This window comes from Arachis duranensis, chromosome 9 (genome assembly GCF_000817695.3).
Source record: "Arachis duranensis cultivar V14167 chromosome 9, aradu.V14167.gnm2.J7QH, whole genome shotgun sequence".
Lineage (NCBI taxonomy): Eukaryota > Viridiplantae > Streptophyta > Magnoliopsida > Fabales > Fabaceae > Arachis > Arachis duranensis.
The window spans coordinates 7884851-7905001 of record NC_029780.3 but is presented as its reverse complement, the minus strand read 5'-3'; the positions used below and the strand labels follow the sequence as shown (position 1 = coordinate 7905001).

Here is a 20151-nt window from a genome sequence, read left to right as displayed (position 1 = left end):
AATTCTAGCTCATATGCCACAAAAATTCTAATTACCCAAATATAAGAGGATTATATGTCACGTACTCCGTTAAGTCCAGATAATTAGAGATTTAGGAGAATATGTTTTCAAGTTTTTGTTCAAGTAAAGAGCTTTTCCAAGTTATACAAGAACTCAATTAGAACGAGGGTCATACTTCTGTTCCACCCAAATTCATAAAATAAAGAACGAAAACAATTCTTGAAATATAAATCAGTGCATAAATTAAAATAGAAAAATAATAGTATCAATCCATGCAATAGACAGAGCTCCTAACCTTAACAGTAGATGTTTAGTTGCTCATGGTTCAGAAAGAAAACTAGGATTCAGATAAACTCTAAATTGCGGAATGAGGTCAAAGAGAAGAGATTAGGAGCCCGAAGGGCTGATTCTTTTCCCTTTTATATCTAATCCTAATTGATGTAAAATAAAATCTCTAAAACTAAATAATATATTTTCCTAATTATAAATAATATAAAAGTTTAAATCAAAATTATTTAGGATTGATCTGTGCAGCCTTTGGATGAATTGGGGACCACTTGATTCATTAAGGTCCACGCTGAACTTGGAAATTCTCAAGTTTAGCGTGGAGGAGGCAGTGTTTCCTTTGGCGTTCTTCTTGAGTCCACGCTGAACTTGAGAATTTCCAAGTTCAGCGTGGAGGAGGCAGTGGCTTCTTCGTTAGAAATCTTTTGAGTCCACGCTGAACTTGGAGATCTTCAAGTTCAGCGTGGAGGAGGCCGAATCAAATGGAAAAAATGAGTATACTATTATATATCGTTGGAAAGTTCTAAAAGTTAACTTTCTAATGTCGCTAGAATCACGTCAATTAGACCTCTGTAGCTCAAGTTATTTCTGTTTGAGTGCAAGGAGATCGGGGTTGACAACATCATTCGCTTTCTCCCTTTTCTGGTACAAAACTCCATCAAATCCATCCGAATGCTATCTAAAATAAATAGAAATTGCAAACAACTCAAAGTAGCATTCATAGTGGCTAAAGGTAATTAAATCTTTATTAAACTCAACAATTTGAATGCAAATTCACTACCAAAAGGCAGAGAAGATGCTCACGCATCACAACACCAAACTTGAATTGTTGCTTGTCCTCAAGCAACCAAAACTAATATAGGCATAGGATGTGAATTTACATGAGAGTGAGAGTTTAATTAAGCTCATGTCTCTTCTTAAAGTGGGGTTTACAACTATAATCTTAAATAGGTTTGATGCCATCCTTTGAACCAGAAGAATGTTACTGTCATTCGGAATTAAAATCCGGATAATATTATGAACTCTCTAATATTTTATGCTTCAGTTTAATCCTTGAACACAGCAAAATTTCCTTTAATTCTCTTTTCTTGGGTGCTTTGCATCCTGAGCCTAGCCGTGACTTTAAATGTTTTATCTCAAGCTTTACTTGACACAAAAACACTACAAGCACTTAACTGGAAAACTTTCTTTAAGTTCTGATTTTTCTTTCAGTTACTCCCAGATAATGGTGCTCAAAGCCTTGGGCATACACTGCTAAATGCACTTGATCTTGACTCTTAATACTCTGTCTCAAGGATTACTTGACACAATTACACCACAAGCATATGACTAGGAGAACAACTCTTTGAGCTTTTAATCATATCAGACCTCCCTAGCTAGTCATTGATGCTCAGAGCCTTGGACCTCGCTCTTATTTTTCTTTTGCTATTTCTTTTGCTTCAAGGATTAAGCTTTTGTTTACTTCAGAGAATTCATAATAGTTCTCTAAATTCCTGTTCCTTATACATCAACATCCTTTGATTCAAATTCAAATATGCACTGGTCATGTCATGCATTCAGAATCACAAATAATACCACCACATTTAAGTAAATAAGATTACTCTTAAATATAAACTCAATTTCTTATGCAATACATCACATCTTTTTCTTTTGAATTCAAGTTCAGTGAGTAATACATGAGACAATTTTTTTTTTAACTAAAAGCAAATGACAGAATGAAACTAAATCTAAGAACTGAAAGTACTAAAGATCATGCAGGAAATCAAAGCAATAGAAAATAGAAGACAACAAAATAAGAACGGAAGAGAAATAGAATGAAAGGAACTCAACCACCTCAGTTATACTGGTGGCCATCTCATTCCTCCATGAAGAACATTCATCTCCCTTTGGTGCTATTAAAATTAACAGAAAAGGCCAAAAGCGAAGCAACAATACCAAACTTAAAAAGTTTACTTGTCCTCAAGCAAAAAAAAATTTGAAAACAGGGTGTCAAAAATTCTTCTTAATTGCTCCTGTTCCTGTTCTAATAATTCTGCATGACCAAAACACATGTAAAATAAGAAAAATTCTAAAAAATTAGATAAAGTAATTTAAAACCAAAACTAAAATAACTATAATGCTAAAATCAAAATAACTATAAAATTAAAAATAAAGCAACTGCAAAACCAAGGATACTAGTAGTTGGGTTGCCTCCCAACAAGCGCTTCTTTAATGTCACTAACTTGACACTTGATTGTTAAATTTTCTTCCTCTTCTTCCAGTTGGTTAAAAGAAATTACTCCAAGGGGGGAGAGGTGAAGATTAGTGCCCCCTGATATAAAGTTCTCCTAACAAGCTTTCTTTTATTGTGATTAGCTTGATTCACCTTGCTTGTTGGGGTAGAGGTTGGATTGTTTTTTGCTGACCTTTTCTTCTTCATAGATATTTTCTTCTGTTTCTTTGTCACAATCTCTTTTTCAATGCTTTCCTTGGTTGCCTTTACTTCTTTGATTTCAAAATTTGGATGTTTTGTGATGGTTGGAGTGTATCCTTCATCAAGAATTTCTTGAATTTATGATTCAATAAACTCACCTTCTATGCCACTTTCTGCTTCATTAGGACCAAGGAAAGTATATTTTAAGTGTTGGGGAAGAAGACTTCAATTCAATTGTGGGCATTTCATTCAGATTTTTCTTCTCAGGATCTTGCACGCATAGAATTATAGGGACTTATATGGCTTCCTCCGGAATTATTGGAATATGCACGCATGGAGTGTGCATGGCTTCCTCCTTTCTTTGTGTATCATCCTCCTTTATTTGTGCATCTTCCTCCTTTGTTTTTGCATCTTCCTCTTCTTCCATGTGTGAGGGTGGAAAGTTCTCTAATTCACTAGAGTATGAACTCCTTTGATTGATTTTCTCACTTTCTTCCATAGGATCTTACATTATATCTCTTGGGAAGGAATTTGTTTGTTTCTCTTCATGGGACTTGATAATCAACTGCACATATTTCTCTACATTTTTGATACTCGTCCTTATATCATGTATGAATTCTTTCATGAGAAGCTCAAGAGCTGATGGTTCTTGATATGAATAAGAAGATGGTGGCTCTTGATATGAATAAAAAGAGGAGGATGGTTCTTGGTATGAGTAGGGAGATAGTGGCTCTTGGTATGAATAAGAAGGAGGTGATGGTTCTTGATAAGAGTAAAAAGAGGATGGTTCTTAGTAAGAATAGGGAGATGATGGTTCTTGATATGAATATGAAGATGGTGGTTCTTGATATGAATATGGAGATGGTGGTTCTTGATGGATAGGATATGGGACATTGAAATCTTTTTGCTCTTAACCTTGCCAACCAAAATCCGGGTAGTTCCTCCACCCACAATAATATGAATCACTCGTTGGGTGTAAGTAGTAACCCATGTGATCTCTCTCCATTATTTTTCTTAACACAAAACACCAAACAAAATTAAGCGCACCACGTGGTAAACAGGCAAGTAAAGAAGAAAGAACATAAAGAAAAATAAAAATAATAAAAAAAAAATAAAGTAAAATATAAAAGAAAAATAATATAAAGAAAGTAAACTTAATAATTAAGAAAATAAAACAACTAATAAGCGAAAAGGAGTGTAAAATTTAAACTCAATAAATAAAATACTAAGAAGAATAAAACAACTAAGGGGACACCAAACCTAATTTCAGAAATTAAGAGAAAAAAATAAAATAAAATAAATCTAAATATATTTTTTTAAATTTAAAGAAATAAGTTAAATGAAATTAAAGCAAAAATGCCTAATCTAAGAAATCAAACAACTAGTAGTTGTCAATCACAGTCAATCCCTGGCAACGGCGCTAGAAACTTGGTACAGAATTTACAACCACAAACTAACCGGCAAGTGCACCGGGTCATACCAAGTAGTACATCAAGTGAATGAGGGTCGATCCCACGAGGATTGATGGATCAAACAACAATGGTTGATTGATTAGCTTAGTCAGACAAGCAGAAAATGGTGTTTTGAGTTCAAATGCATCAAATAGTAAATTCAGAATATCAGAAAGTAAGCAGTAATTAAGTTGTGAATAATATATGGAGAAACAGTTAAGGCTTCAGAGTTATCTATTTTCCGGATTGACTTTTCTTACTAACTATTTTAATCATGCAAGATTTAATTCATGGAAAACTATATGTGACTAAACCCTAATTCCTTAGACCTTTTTAGTCTCCTCTAAAATTTATCAACCGCCAATTCTTTGGTCACTTAATTTCAAATAAAGGGTGAAGTTCAATTCTAGTTCATATGCCATAAAAATCCTAATTACCCAAATATAAGAGGATTATATGTCACGTATCCCGTTAAGTCCAGATAATTAGAGATTTAGGAGAATATGTTTTCAAGCTGTTGTTCAAGTTAAGAACTTTTTCAAGTTATACAAGAACTCAATTAGAACGAGGGTAATACTTCCGTTCCACCTAAATTCATAAAATAAAGAACGAAAACAATTCTTGAAATATAAATCAGTGCATAAATTAAAATAGAAAAATAATAGTATCAATCCATACAATAGACAGAGCTCCTAACCTTAACAGTGGATGTTTAGTTGCTCATGGTTCAGAGAGAAAACTAGGATTCAGATAAACTCTAAATTGCGGAATGAGATCGAAGAGAAGAGATTGGGAGCCCGAAGGGCTGATTCTTTTTTCTTTTATATCTAATCCTCATTAATGTAAAATAAAATCTCTAAAACTAAATAATATCTTTTCCTAATTATAAATAATATAAAAGTTTAAATCAAAATTATTTAGGATTGATTCGTGCAGCCTTTGGACGCATTGGGAACCACTTGATTCATTTAGGTCCACGCTGAACTTGGAAATTCTCAAGTTTAGCGTGGAGGAGGCAGTGTTTCCTTTGGCGTTCTTCTAGAGTCCACGCTAAACTTGGAGATCCTCAAGTTCAGCATGGAGGAGGCCGAATCAAATGAAAGAAAAGGGTATACTATTAAATATCGTCGAAAAGCTCTGAAAGTTATCTTTCCAATGTCACTAGAATCACGTCAATTGAACCTCTGTAGCTTAAGTTATTCTGGTTTGAGTGCAAGGAGATTGGGGTGGATAGCATCATTCACTTTCTCCCTTTTTTGCTACAAAATTCCGTCAAATTTATCTGAATGCTACCCGAAATAAATAGAAATTGCAAACAACTCAAAGTAGCATTCATAGTGGCTAAAGGTAATTAAATCTTTATTAAACTCAACAATTTGAATGCAAATTCACTAGGAAAAGACAGAGAAGATGCTCATGCATCAGTAGCAGATCTATCCAAATGCATCGGTTTTTAGACTATCAGAATCCGGGTCGCATCATTCCCCTCTTCTCTTAGACTCTAATTTGAGAACTGAGAGATCTAAACAGCGATTCAAATTCCAAGAAAGATGGTATTCCAATTGTAACACCCTACCACACAGAGTCTTATGCTTAAGTCATAAAACAGAGGTGGCAAGGTATTACGACCTCTAAAAGTAAAATCTTATATATAATATATTTGAAAAGAAGTCATATCTAGGAGCATTTGAAGAAAAGTTAAACAAAGCGTTAAACATAAAAGCGCATATCTCTCGTCGAAAAAGCGTGATCGTAAACCAGATAAATTAAGAACAAAGATTTATAGATACCTAAGAAAAGAGTTGCAAGAATATAGATAACAAAGCTTCTGACTCGGCTCGCGAATTTAAAACTGGCCAAAGCATATATACATATACATATATACATGAGAATCCCAAAAAAAACCCAAAAGACTATTTACAGAATGTGTTTCTCCAAATCAACATCTAAGAGGGATAAAACATAATATACATATATAGCTGAGATATAAGAGTATCTATATATACATCAAAACCAAAATCGAGTCCCAAAACACAAAAGTTCTTCGCTTTTAGATGCTCCCAGTATGCCTCAACGAGGTGCCTCACGTCCCGTATCTGAAAACCACAAAATACATATGGAATGAGAACCGGAGGTTCTCAGTATGGTAACAGTGCCTACATAACTAACATATAAGGTCTCGGAAAAGCCAGAGGCAATCCTAGAACTTCCGACATTTGATTCATTCTTATAAAGCACAACTAAACTAACAATTTAAGCGACTAACTAAGGATCCTCCTTCTAATCTAACACTTTCCTTTCCAACTCCTTCGAACCTCCCAACTACCATTGGACTTATTTGTTTTCAAACACAGATAGTACATACAAAGAAATCACAATTAGAGCACATATACAATAGATAAACAGGTAGCAAGTAGTTTATGTGATCAATTAGGCATTTCAAAACAAGCACACCAAACAAACACATAGATGCATATGATGTATGCCTGTCCTATGGCTGATGAGTCTTATTTATCGGTTATATAGCCAACCCGACAAATCCTGGTAGCTAACCATTGGACTATCCCTCTGTCATGCATCCCCAATTCTCAAATCATACTCATTCATAATCATATAACACACACATGTGTATATCCACGGGGTTGAGCTCATCCGAAAAGGTATAAGTGTCCGGCCACACTTACGACAGAGGGTCAGCAAAGTATCAAGTCTTAACCTGGAGTACGTAGTAGCAAGCCACTGCTTTCACCCAGGAAAACTCGTATATCAGATATTTAGAAGTGCAACAAATCACAAAATCAATCAAATTCATATAATCATTATCAGCCATAATTCATTATTCAACATAGCCATTAGGCGCATTACATATACAACACTTCCGCCATTATCATCCTTCACTTTACCTCTTCCTTCATCAACAAGATACTTCTTTCCACAATCATATCTTCCCTCCACTACCCAATAACCACCTATTAGGCTTTAAACAGAGTTTTTCATGAGTTTAGAAAAAACCAGAATAATGGTCAATAGTGCAGAAATAGTAAATTTTACTCAAAGTAGTAGTTTTGGAGGATTACAGGCCTGTAGGGAAGGTCAAATAGTGGAAAATAGAGTTTTTTGGAAAAATAGGGTAGTGTGCGTACGCACGAGCTGAAACTCACGCTCTGCCCGGTGTGCGTGCACACACACTAGCATTTTCAAAAATTCTGTAACTTAACCAAATCAGTTTTTTGCACCTATTCTCTGACGTCCATAACTTTCTCTACAAAATTCTATCTTCTTTAAATTTTATACCGTTTTAAAGCTATTGAAAATATCTTTAGTTTGAAATAGATTTTGTTCAAATCCAAAATTCGAAACTCAAGTTATGAACCGACAAAGTTCGTTAAAATTCTGTTTTGACCAAAACTTAAAACTCAAGTTTTTCCCAACCATTCCAAATCCAAAACCATTTCAAAACTTACCAAAACTGCATTAAATTCACCCAATCATATCTCAACACTCCCAATTCATCCAATACTATTCCAACTCGTCATTTCATCTGTCTCAACATAATAGTTCATATTTAAAACAACTATAAATATAATTATCAACATGTATCATTAATCACTCAAAATCATTATTTCACTAACAATATCCTCATTCATATTACTAGTCATCAACCTCATAAATTCCAACAAATATTAATCTCAACAACATCAACATTTCAATCCTATCTTACAGTTATCTAACCTAAGTTTTCACGACACATTATATTTTAGTTATAAGAAACCGAAATCATACCTTGGCTGATCCCCCCTAATGCCTGGAACACCTCACATTTCAGCGTTTTTCAAGCTCCTAAGACTCCAAAACCTCACTAAACAGCCCCCTAGCCACCAAAATTCAATCCAAGCTCCACATTTTCAATTATTAACTCTAATAAATTTTCAATCTAACATCATAATTATTACCACAATCAATATAAAGTTCGCTAATTCAATATTCCACAAAGGGTTTGAGGGTTCTTACCTAACCCACAACTCAAATGAGCTAGACCTGACGATACTTGCAAGCTAATTCGAACCTAAACACCAAAATTACACAAAATTCAATATAATTGTTCATTGAATTTCAAAATTTAGGGGATGATCAGCTGGAAAAGAGAATGAGGCTTACCTATGAAATTGTTCCAATCAATTCATAGAACTCAACGCGGTGGTCGCGTGGCTGCAAACGGTGCGGCGGTCGAAGCTCCAAATTGAAAGTTAAGTGAATTTGAAATTGGATTAAGGGTTTGGTGTTTTTGATTTCTCCTTCTCCAAATTTTCCAAGTACAGCGTGTGTTTTTCATGAAAGGAGGGAAGTGGTTGAAGCCATACCCTTTATTAGGTGTTTGGATTAGGCCTTGGGCCCAATACGGATCCGGTTCGACCCGTTCGACTCAATATTGGGTCAAATTCTTTAAAATTAGTGTCAAAATTCTTATTTTAATTAGATCTATCTCATAAAACTATAAAATTTTTATTCCTAATTTTTTTATAAAAATTAATTTATTAACTAATTATTGGTTAATTTTTCAGAGTTTACACCAGTGAGGAAATAAGGCAGATTGTTAGAGAGGTTTGGCATGAACAGATTGATGGTTCAACCATGTATATCCTAACTCAAAAAATAAAGCATTGTCGGTATAAGATTGTCAGATGGCAGTAAGAAAACAGATCTAATATGAAGGTGGAGATTGATGCACTATAGTCTGAATTAGAGGAACTTCGTTTAACTGGTCATGGAGGCGACATCATTTCAGAACTAGATGACAAGCTTGAGAAAGCATTGCAGAGTGAGGAATCTTATTGGAAAGATAAGTCTAGAATCAAATGGCTCAAATCTGATGATCATAATACAACTTTCTTCCATCAGAAATTTAAAAATCGAACCCGAAGAAATAAAATTTGCCAGCTAAGTGGTAATGATAGTGAAGTGGCTACTTCAAATGTTGGTATTGCTTCTGTCGTTGAATCTTATTTCAAGGACATCTTCTCCTCCACTTGTCATGAGAACCCTGAATCTTTGTTTACTGATTTTAAACCTAAGATACCAGATCACATGAACTGTAGACTTCAAAGATCAATGAGTATGGAAGAAATGAAACGCGCAACATTTAGTATTCATCCTCAAAGTGCTCCAGGAGATGATGGCATGACAGCAAAGTTCTTTCAAGACTTTTGGAACATCCTTAGTGGTGATGTGTTTCTAGCCATTAAGAGCTTTTTTTCAGGGGGTAGAATTTCGAAGGGTTTCAATAACACTTAAATCTGTCTTATTTTCAAGATTTCTGATGCGAAAGATATGACTCAGGTAAGACCAATAAGCATATCTTCAGTATTTTATAAGATTATCTCTAAAGTACTTATGCATAGACCTCAGGGTATGATGAATACACTAATTAGCCCTACAAATAATGTTTTTATTAAAGGCAGATTAATCTTTGACAATATTTTAATTGCTCACGAGTGTGTGCATTACTTGAAGAACAAAAAAAGAGGACTCGAAAATGAAATGTCACTAAAATTAGATATGAGTAAAGCATATGATAAGGTGGAATAACACTTTCTTTAGTTTATATTGGAGAAGTTTGGTTTTGACTCTCGGTAGATTATGTGAATTCGAGAATTAGTGACAACTGTTTCTTATTCTGTCATTGTGGAATGACAACCCTATAGTTTTTTCAAACTAAATAGAGGTATCCGATAAGGAGATCCTCTATCTCCCTACCTTTTTCTTTTCAGTGTAGAAGGACTCTCCTTCTTGCTACACAAGGTAGAACAAAACAGACTAATTCAGGATCTTTAGATACATAGGCGATGCCCCAATATAAACCACCTCGTCTTTGCTGATGATTCTGTCTTATTCTGTAAGGCTAATCCCGAGGCATGTTCAAATATCCTACATTTATTGAATTCTTATGAAAGCATCAGTATGGTCAGAGGATGAATCTTAATAAATCTGTTGTATTCTTTAGCCACAACACTCCCTTCACTACTGGCTAACTCTATGAATATTAATCATATTGGGGCTTAGGATAGATACATTGGTTTGCCTTCTATAGTCTCTAAATCGAAAAAGGCTTCTTTTGGTATGATTAAAGAGAAGGTTCAAAAATGAATCTAAGGGTGGAAATGCAATCTTCTATTGTCGGATGGTAGATAGGTATTGCTTAAGGCAGTAGGAGAAGCTATTCCTATTCATACATGGTCTTACTTCAAGTTGCCTGATGGTTTAATTTTGGAAATTCACTCTCTATTTTCTCAGTTTTGATGGGGACAAAAAGGTTCTGAAAGGCAGAAGACTTGGATTAGTTGGGATACTATGTCTCGCCCACGAAGAGGTAAATACTTTAGCAATGGTAATGCTATAACTGCAGAAATTGGAGTCTTACTTTCTTGGAGATGGATGACTATACTAGAAGGCCGAAAGATTGTTGAAAAATGTCTTAACTGGACTATGGGTACTGGAGAGAATACTGAACTTTTGAGGATTCTTGACTGCCTCCTCCATATTCTTTAATGATTTATGACATGCCAAACAGACAGGTTCTTTTCGAGTTGGTTTCAAAAGTTAAAGACTTAATTACTTAAAATAGGAATTGGAATCAGAATCTCATTCAAGAATTATTTTTCCAAGATGTTGCAGACAAGATTTTATCAGTTAAAATTCAGCAGAGTAAAGACAAATTGCAATAAAATTTAAACAAATCCCCACCTTTTTTATGCTATCCTATTTTTGAACGTCTATATATTTTATTTTTAATAATTAATAAAATATAACCTACTATTTTTGAAAAAAAATCTTTGCATTGATTTTTTATGTATTTTTAAAATAATTATTGAAATATTTTCATAATGTATTTAATCAAATATGCAAGAAGTCAATTACCATTTATAAAGCACAATAGTATTATTTTGTTATTTTTTAATAAAATGGGCGCAATGCATAAGCATTTGTAAGCAAGTAGAAGTTCCAACCGAATACCGCAAATAAATAAATAGATTCATTGAATTTGGAATTAGAGATTAGGTTGCTTTGCTTTCTCTCTGTGGGTTTCACTCTCACTCTCTCTCTCTCGCGGCTGCTAGGGTTTTTCAGTTTCACTCTTCTTCTTCTTTTTTCTCTCTCTTCGATCTCTATTCCGTTCTCGATGGACTCCAAAAACCTCTAATTTCAGACACTAAGAAGACAGCTTTCTGGTTTCTGTTTCGTGTGAGGGGGGTTTCTTCTTCTCTGTCGGTCACAGTTTTCCACAAATGGCGACGGCCAACCCTTTCGATTTGTTAGGTGACGACGCCGAGGACCCCTCGCAGCAACTCGCCGCCGCGGAAGCTATGGCTGCTGCGGTGGCTCCACCCAAGAAGGGTTCAGCTGCGGCGGCGGCTCAGCAGCAGAAGCCGCCAGCTCAGTTGCCTTCTAAGCCTGTTCCTCCTTCTCAGGCTGGTGAGCATTCCTTTTTCTAATTGATTCATTCGTTTATTCATTTCTTCATTTCCCTTTTTGTGTTCCTTGATTTTTGGGTTTTTTTTTTATTTTAATTTTTTGTTGAAAAGTTTGTTTTTTTTGGGTATTGAAAATATGTTGGCTTTTATTGATGGATTTCAATATTGAACTGAGATTTATATGCTGGGTGTTTTTGTTCCTGTATTATATTGTCTTTGCTGGGAACATGCTTGCTTTTGTAGGTTTTGCTTGATCCTGCAGTATGAGACACATGATGAGTCTTGGTGTTTTTATGTTGTCGGTTTTTAAAATTATGTTGTTTGTTGCTGTCTTAGTCTACATAAATGTTCACGTGTACATGAGATTTAAACACGTCATCATTTCTTTTTCAGCTGCGTTTATTAATTTGTTTATTTTTGTTGTAGTAAATGGAGTATTAATGTATCATAGGGGATCTGATAGCGTGCTTTTTCTTTTGCATTTGCATAAGCTCACAAGTTCCTGCGGAATTTGACTCCTTTATGTAGGGAATACTAGTAAAATTTCTAATTGAAATTAATTTATAGGGATACATTTAAATGTTAACCTGTAAAGTTCTTGCATTATTCGTTGTGTTGGCATTGAATGTTCGCCGGTTGGTGTGTATATACTATTTTTTGGTGTTAAGATAATATTAAATATGTTTTCTGCTGTACTAGTTCCTGAATGGTTGATTGCATTGATAATGTTGGTTGAATTCATTTCTTGTCTTCATTTACCTTTGTTGTCTCTTTTATAGTGAGGGATGCAAAAAATGAATCATCTCGTGGTGGTCGTGGTGGTGGAGGTGGAAGAGGAGGAGGTGGAAGAGGATATGGACGTGGTCGTGGTGGCCCTGGATTTAACCGTGACTCTCCAAGTGATGATAACTCATTCCCTGCTGCTGGAGGCCCTGCAAACCAAGTTGCCTTTGAAGGAGATGATGGGAGGCCTTCAGAAAGACGTGGCTATGGTGTTGGGAGGCCTTATCGTGTTGGTGGTCGTCGTGGAGGTTTCAGCAATGGCGAAGCTGGCGAAGAAGGGCGTCCACGAAGACTTGAACGCCGCAGTGGGACAGGCCGCGGGTGAACATCATTACTTACTAGTGGTTTCTTTCTTCAAGTAGTTTTTCTATCAATTATCAGCATTGATATCATTTGTTCTGTTTGCAGCAATGAACTTAAACGTGAAGGCTCTGGGCGTGGTAACTGGGGAACCCCTGCTGATGAAATTGCTCCGTAAGCAATTATGTTTTACATAATATATATTATAAATATACTCGCTGCATGGTTTTTGTCTGAGTTTTTTTTTTTAATTTTTGCTTTCAACAGGTCCTTTTTACTTACGTTTTCTATTTGTATGAAATTTGTGTAGGGTGACTGAGGAGGGAGTGAATGAAACTGAAAAGATTGTGGGCGAGGAGATCCCTGCTGGCGAGGGAGCTGCAGAAGATGCAAACAAGGACAGTGCTGCCAATGAAGCTGTAGAAAAGGAGCCGGAGGAGAAGGTGAGTGTTCATTGCCTTTTCTTGTATATCTTCTGACATTTCTATGTCTTTGGATCATGAGAAAGAAAATGATTGGTTGCATTTTTTGTTCTTGCTGTCATAACACATGGTTGCTTCTTTTAGTGGGTTTTTCAACGTTTACTATTATCAGCTGTTATTTGTTCATTACCAAATAATGTTATACTTTGATAGGAGATGACATTGGAGGAATATGAGAAGGTGCTGGAAGAGAAACGGAAGGCATTCCAAGCGCTCAAAACTGAGGAGAGAAAGGTGGATATTAAGGAATTTGAATCCATGCAGCCACTGTCAAGCAAGAAAGACAACCATGACATCTTCATTAAGTTGGTGAGATTTTATCTTTAGTTTTGTTTTTTTTATAGCTGTTTCTTGTTGTTCTAATTTCTATGGACCCATTGTTGATCTATGTAAAGCAAACAGAGGGAATAAGTTCAATCTACTTGGTTGAAGTCTTTGTTGTTACTGCTGTGTGATATTTTTTTATCTCAAAAACAATTATTGATGTCTTAATTATCTTTTCAGGGATCGGACAAGGATAAGCGCAAAGATGCTTTGGAGAAGGAGGAGAAATCCAAGAAGGTCTGTCTTTTTTAGCACTCTAGCTTTTAATTTTAGCTCCATGAAGGATTATTTGGCTATCAGCCATAAAATCTATCTGCCTCGCGAATACTTGGTTTAAATGATAATTTAGTTGCTTATTTTAACTTATGGTGCATCCTTGTGCACTTGCTTTTTTTTTACCATGACCTGGATTCTACTGGTTCAATTTTATCTTTTAAAATAAACACCGAGTTTTGTAGTAATAGTGAACTCCTATGCCCAAATAAATATGGAAACCATTGCTTAGATCCAGGTTACTCGATATTTTAAATAAAAGGGTTGAGTATTACGTTTTTCGAACACACGATCTTTTTACTTTATTCCTTTGGATTCACCGTGTTAGTTCATTGTAAAGTTGGTTATTTTGTGACTACTTTTCAGTTGTCATGTTCTTGTTTGTGACTACTTTGCAAGACCAGGAGATGTTATGCATCTGGCATTTGATTTATTCTTTGTTTTGTGGTTTTTCTTTTTGAGATCTAAATGAGGCTGCTGTTGTGTCCCGTGTATGTATTCTTGCTACTTGTCCTTTTCAACTCAACTTTATTATCACCATTGCATGGTTGTATTGTTTTTGATGGGTAAATTTCAGTTTGTATTCCTTCTTGAAGGATCTCTCTGATTCCAGCGTCAATATACCCCCATAATATTTTTCAATAGATTTTAATTGGCACTGCCAATGTTTTTTGTTTTTGGTATTTTTTTTCTATGGGCTAATTTTGGACTTCTGGGTTTAGTCTGTCAGCATCAACGAGTTTCTGAAGCCTGCTGAAGGAGAAAGGTACTACAACCCAGGCGGACGTGGCAGACGTGGCCAAGGTTCTAGAGGTTATGGTGGAAATGCTGGCAGCAACGCCCAGGCCCCGTCGATTGCAGATCCTGGGCACTTCCCAACCTTGGGTGGCAAGTGAGGTTTCCATTCCAAGAACCCTTCCAAACATTTCCCTGTCTGTCCTCTCTTCTTTACAATTTTGGGGTTCTATGATTTTAAGCTTAAACAGGAAAAACATTGGATTTCTTCCTGAATTAGAAGAACAAGGGTTATTCAACTTTTATTATGACTCTTTACAATGTAAATTTAGGTTGTTCCCTTAATCGCATGTAGCCGTTTCCTCTGTCATGTCTTTTTTGTTTTTACTGTGGTTGACATTTGGGGGGTTATTATGGGGTGGCGGATAAAATCAAATGTTGTTGAGTTTCCTTATTTATAGATTGAATCCTCAGTTTTGCTTCAAATATGCCCGTTTGGCATCGCATTAAAATGCAACTTTGTATTTTTATTTTTCTAAATAACTAAAATATTAGAAAAAATAGAAACGTGAGCCTAATATTAATGCTGCACTCACGAAGTAGCTTGGTTTTGTGCATCTTCTACAGTAGTTTTGCAGTGGGTATTAAGATCTGAAAATCAAAAGCTTTTGCTTGATATCTTTCTTAATGGAATTTCGACATTAGGAATTAAAATGAATAATTGTGTGCGCTGTGCAGGTTGATTTCTACGTTAATTAGGTTGATTTCTTCATAATTTAATGTATCATAGTTTATGCAGATATCAATTGCTTAAATCAAATCAGACAGTTTTATGCTCACCAAAATTATAAATTATATTACAATCTTGTGTCAAACTCAAACTAGGAGCCCATTTATAACTATGAAAGTGATAGGTCAAGTCGATTGTTCTGAGTTGCTTTTATAATATCAGCAAGTTGTCTATTACCATAACGCATTTTAAAAAAGGGAAAATACCATATCCTTTTTTTCCACATATCATATTTGCGATGGTTGTAATCCAGTCTATTTTATTTTCTCTCTATTGCCTCTTGTAAAATAGTTACTCGACCTTTATATAAAGAGGCTTTAACTACGTTGAATCATCATACGTTCAATAATAAAACGTTTATAAATAGAACTTCATTTTAAGTTAGTTGTGCCATGTATGAACAGGTTCTTTTCTTGCTATAAGCCAATACCGTCAATATTGAATTGATTAATCAAAATCCCAAACAAGTTCGAATATAAATGCTTAATAGAGAGCATTTGCTTTTCAAATCGACATGATGAGCTACGAAACTAATGCTTTTGCAGTCGGCGTTCAACTTTTCGTACTTTTCTAATACTTTTAAGAAGGAACGAAGAAAACATTTTTGGAGCGTTTAATAATTCAATACACTGAATATATATAAAAAAAAATTATCCTTTTCAATAAAAAGATCTTTTCTTGCTTCATTAATGTGTGTTAAGATACCAACTTAGAACCTTTTCTTTTATACAAGTCAGGGAGTGACAGCTAGAACTAGATACACATTTATTATACGGAACATATTATGCAAAATTGAGTTTTAAGACAGAAAATGAAAGAAAACTTGGTGTTACCTTAGTGAAGATATGAGCTGGAAGATATAGATTTATCATTAACGAGTGCTAATATAATAAGCCCAAACACACCATTTAAGTATATGTAAAGAATGGGGTCATCTAGGCCAATTCCCAACCACAGAACAAATTATATGACATTGATCCACTACTTACTGAAATGACAAATCTTACAAGCGAAACGGCAACTAGCAGACCAAGGGAAAAAGGATCCGAACATTATCTGACTAGGAAGAGCAACACCCACTTTTCTGTCCAACTGGCTGTCCTTTGATCTGCACCGTGGGAGGCCTTGCATTGTTTGCGGCAGGTTGGCTCGCCATTCTATATTGATGTCGCAAACATAGCATAAGATAACATGCTTGGAAGAAATCAATGCAGAAAAATGGAAGGGAAATGTTCATAGGTAGAGAGAACAGCATAAATTTCAGATGTGTAACTAAAGCTCTCAAAAGACCGTTGATAAATTATCAATCATAATTCATACTCCTCTTTTGGGTCCATCTATAGATATTCTATCTAGTGTCTATCACTTTGTTTCCAATGCCAACAAGTCAATAACAGTCATTATATTTCCACCTAGAATTTTTAACAATCTCTAATTGGCAGTTCCATGAACACCTTAGTGTTTCATCTGAGATCAATTTGATTTTCTATTTGATATGGACTGTTACCTTTTTGACACAACCGATTTCTCAAATCAACTATCAGTAACACAATTTAGTGATATACCTTTTATTATTATTATTATTATTATTATTATTATTATTATTATTATTATTATTATTATTATTATTCAGAAAAAAATGACATTTATGCTTCAATTGTATTTAACTACCTCAGCTACAGAAATAAGCATCAGATAGACTTGAAATTATGCTAAAGTATAATTTCTCCCAAGAAGGCAATAACCAATATTTTCCGGGCTTAATTCCATAGTGACATCAAACTTGATTTTCTTTAATATCTGTCATCTATCATTAAAAAAGAATCAGGAACAAAGTACCTATTCTTGATGGCAGCAGACATGGCCATGAATGCTTGTTCAACATTTGTGGAGTCTTTTGCACTAGTTTCCATAAAAGGAATGCCTATTTCATCAGCAAATGCCTGCAATAGGAGAACAAGGAAAAGAACGGGTTACAAATGCTGAAGCAGAAACAAGACCAATATTAATCACCCCACTGGCAGAAACATTGAACACAGAGTTGAAGACTTGAAGTTATATCCTTCATGAGAAAATAATTGAAAACTGAGTAATGTGTATTAAAGCTGTACTTTGGCTGTTTCATATGAGACAACTCTATTTGCTGTCAGATCACTCTTATTTCCAACTAAGAGTTTGTTGACGTTGTCACTAGCATAGCGATCAATTTCACTGAGCCACTGCTTCACATTATTGAAGCTCTCTTCATCTGTCACATCATAAACAATCTGCCAGCAAAGAAAAATCAGTCAGTACCTGAAGCGATCTCCATAAATAGGGAATTTTCAATATTTAAAATTAGAGTAAAGTGACAATTAGATCCTTGAAGATTTTGACCTAGGATTAATTAGTCCTTGAAGAAAAAAAGTACCAATTAGATCCTCCACGATAGTAAACAGTGGACATGTATATCCTGCCGTCAATGGATAGTGTGAAATGAAACGGAGTTGCCTATGTATTTTGTTATCTAAAATGGTACATGTCCTATTGCTGTCACATGAACATGGAAACGATATAGTTTTGGACAATGAAACATTCATTATCTTTTGAGTTTCCATATAACTTTTATCAATTGTTCTCTATTCACCACAAATTCTACTAAAACAGGTGAAGTTTCACATAAAAATTATCTACATAACAATCTTTCATAAATAGACATGTCACAGTAGTTAACGGTACATATAAATACAACCGTTAAGTTTTATGTGATAAAATGATGAAGGACATAACATATCCACCATTTGCTATCATGGAGGACTAAATTGGTACTTTTTTTTCTTCAGAGACTAATTAGTCTGAAGTCGAAATCTTCAGGGACCTAATTGTCATTGTACTCTTAAAATTAAATGTCACGAGATTCATCACTCACAATGATTCCATGTGCCCCGCGATAGTAGCTACTTGTTATTGTTCTAAACCGTTCTTGTCCAGCAGTATCCCACTACAATAACAGATTGTAAAGCAACATAAGAAACAATAAATCAATACAGCCATCAATTTCCGTTATCCACATGGTCTATAAACAAGGCAGAAATATTAAAACGTATTTCTTAAGGATACTAAAAATAAATGTTAGCAAGTAAAGCAATCAAATACATACAATCTGAAGTTTAATCGTCTTCCCATCCTGCTCAACAGTTCGTATTTTCTACAGACAACATGAGATGATCAGTTAAAACACATTTTTCAAATGAGTTCAAGCTAAATATTTGTAAATGTACTCACAAAATCAACTCCAATGGTGCTTATGTAGCTCTCAATGTATGAATCATCCTGGAAATAAATAATAAAATTGATTTAACTACTGCATTTAGCAGCAACAGTAATGCATATAAATTTAATATATAATGCTTCAAAGATTACTTTATTACACAGCACATTTTCACTCAAAGACTAATAATGACAGCAAGACAAAAGAACACAACAAAGAAAATGTCTAGAATTAGAAGCACTAGATAGCTTACAGCAAATCTCAGAAGAAGACATGATTTTCCAACACCAGAGTCTCCAATAAGTAGGAGCTTGAACAGATAATCACTGTAAAATATAACCACAACAGATTAAGTTTCCCAACTAATGACAAAGATCAGCTTCAGACACTCAGCTTCATGGGCAACCAAAATCATTTCATGCACACCGAGACAAACATAGATGTACTGCTACTACAACAACAACAATGTTTTAGCGGCTATATGGATCAAATGACATTATTGATCTCTATGAGGAATCATGTCCGAACTTGGCCTCTTTATGATTAAATCTCTTTTGACAAGTACTTTCGCAAGTTCCTTAGGATCCACCTATTCAAAGCCACAGGCTATCTCCCATCTCCCCGAAAACATGATGTAATAATACAAAGGTGAAATTCATGCCAATTGTTATCTTAAATCCTATCAATTGACATTATTGTAGGAAGCAATACTTACAAAGGTGGGCCATAAGTCCTCAATCCTCATCACACTTACCTAAGTCAGTTAAAAGAAAAATCTATTCAGGAATGTGGAATGCAACTACCTCTAACTATTCCCCCACCTCTCACAAAATAAAATAAAATAAATGAAGGTTAACGGAATCATAATTCAATCATAAACCCATATTCTCGTTTGTACTCTCGCTCCTTTAATTCTTTTCTTTCTTTTTTTTTTTTTGGGTCAATTTTTATTAAAATGTTACAACATTCGGAAGTAAAGCACAGAAGCTCACCAATAATAGACAAGATCAAGGTACCACTGAACTAACCCAAAAAGGACACAATTCGAAAAGTAAAATAGGGAAAAAAAAAAGAAAAATCATCCTCCACACAGCATAATTCATGAAGCTGATCCAATCTAGGGTTATCAACTAATCACGACGGCAATTACTGTTTCGAGGAACTCCAAACTAAAATCACGATAAATGAATCGAATTTATCGAAACAATTCACTAAGAAGCACAGGAGAATCAAAGCCGATACCAAAAATAAAACAATTCGCCGGAGAGAGTGAGAGAAAGAGAGGAACGTACTACTCGGGATTCATGGCGGAGGAGAATCGGAGCGGGCCGTGAAGTCGCCGGAAAAAGGAGGGTTAATGGCGAGGAGGAAGGGATCCGGTGCTCCACGTGGAGGGGGAAGTGGGGATTTGGGAGAAAAAACGGAACGGAGTTGAAAATTTTGAGGAGAAACAAAAACTAAAATCTATTGCTGTGTTGTGCTTTTCTTATTTTTGAATTAAATGTAAATAAAATAAAATAAAATAAAATAAAATGGTATCATGCGTGGACCCAATACGGTGGCGTTTATGGTCCTAATTTGAGTTTGGCCAATCCC

At 35.0% G+C, this 20151-nt stretch overlaps 2 protein-coding genes across 2 annotated transcripts; one reads left to right on the top strand and one right to left on the bottom strand.

Annotated features, from left to right (window-relative positions):
* The first annotated feature begins 11198 nt into the window (after positions 1–11198).
* On the top strand, positions 11199–15001 carry LOC107464437 (RGG repeats nuclear RNA binding protein A). Its single transcript, XM_016083349.3, has 7 exons — positions 11199–11619; positions 12398–12722; positions 12810–12875; positions 13012–13144; positions 13337–13492; positions 13688–13744; positions 14503–15001. Exons 1-7 carry the CDS (start codon positions 11433–11435, stop codon positions 14674–14676), a joined length of 1098 nt encoding a protein of 365 aa, XP_015938835.1. The 5' UTR covers positions 11199–11432; the 3' UTR covers positions 14677–15001.
* A 1150-nt stretch (positions 15002–16151) lies between these two features.
* On the bottom strand, positions 16152–20131 carry LOC107464425 (ras-related protein RABD2a). Its single transcript, XM_016083339.3, has 8 exons — positions 19848–20131; positions 18809–18881; positions 18570–18617; positions 18445–18492; positions 18214–18285; positions 17417–17572; positions 17145–17248; positions 16152–16462 (listed from the first exon to the last, which is right to left on the bottom strand). The coding sequence occupies exons 1-8, from the start codon at positions 19859–19861 to the stop codon at positions 16366–16368; spliced, it is 612 nt and encodes a 203-aa protein (XP_015938825.1). The 5' UTR covers positions 19862–20131; the 3' UTR covers positions 16152–16365.
* Between the last annotated feature and the right edge of the window lie 20 nt (positions 20132–20151).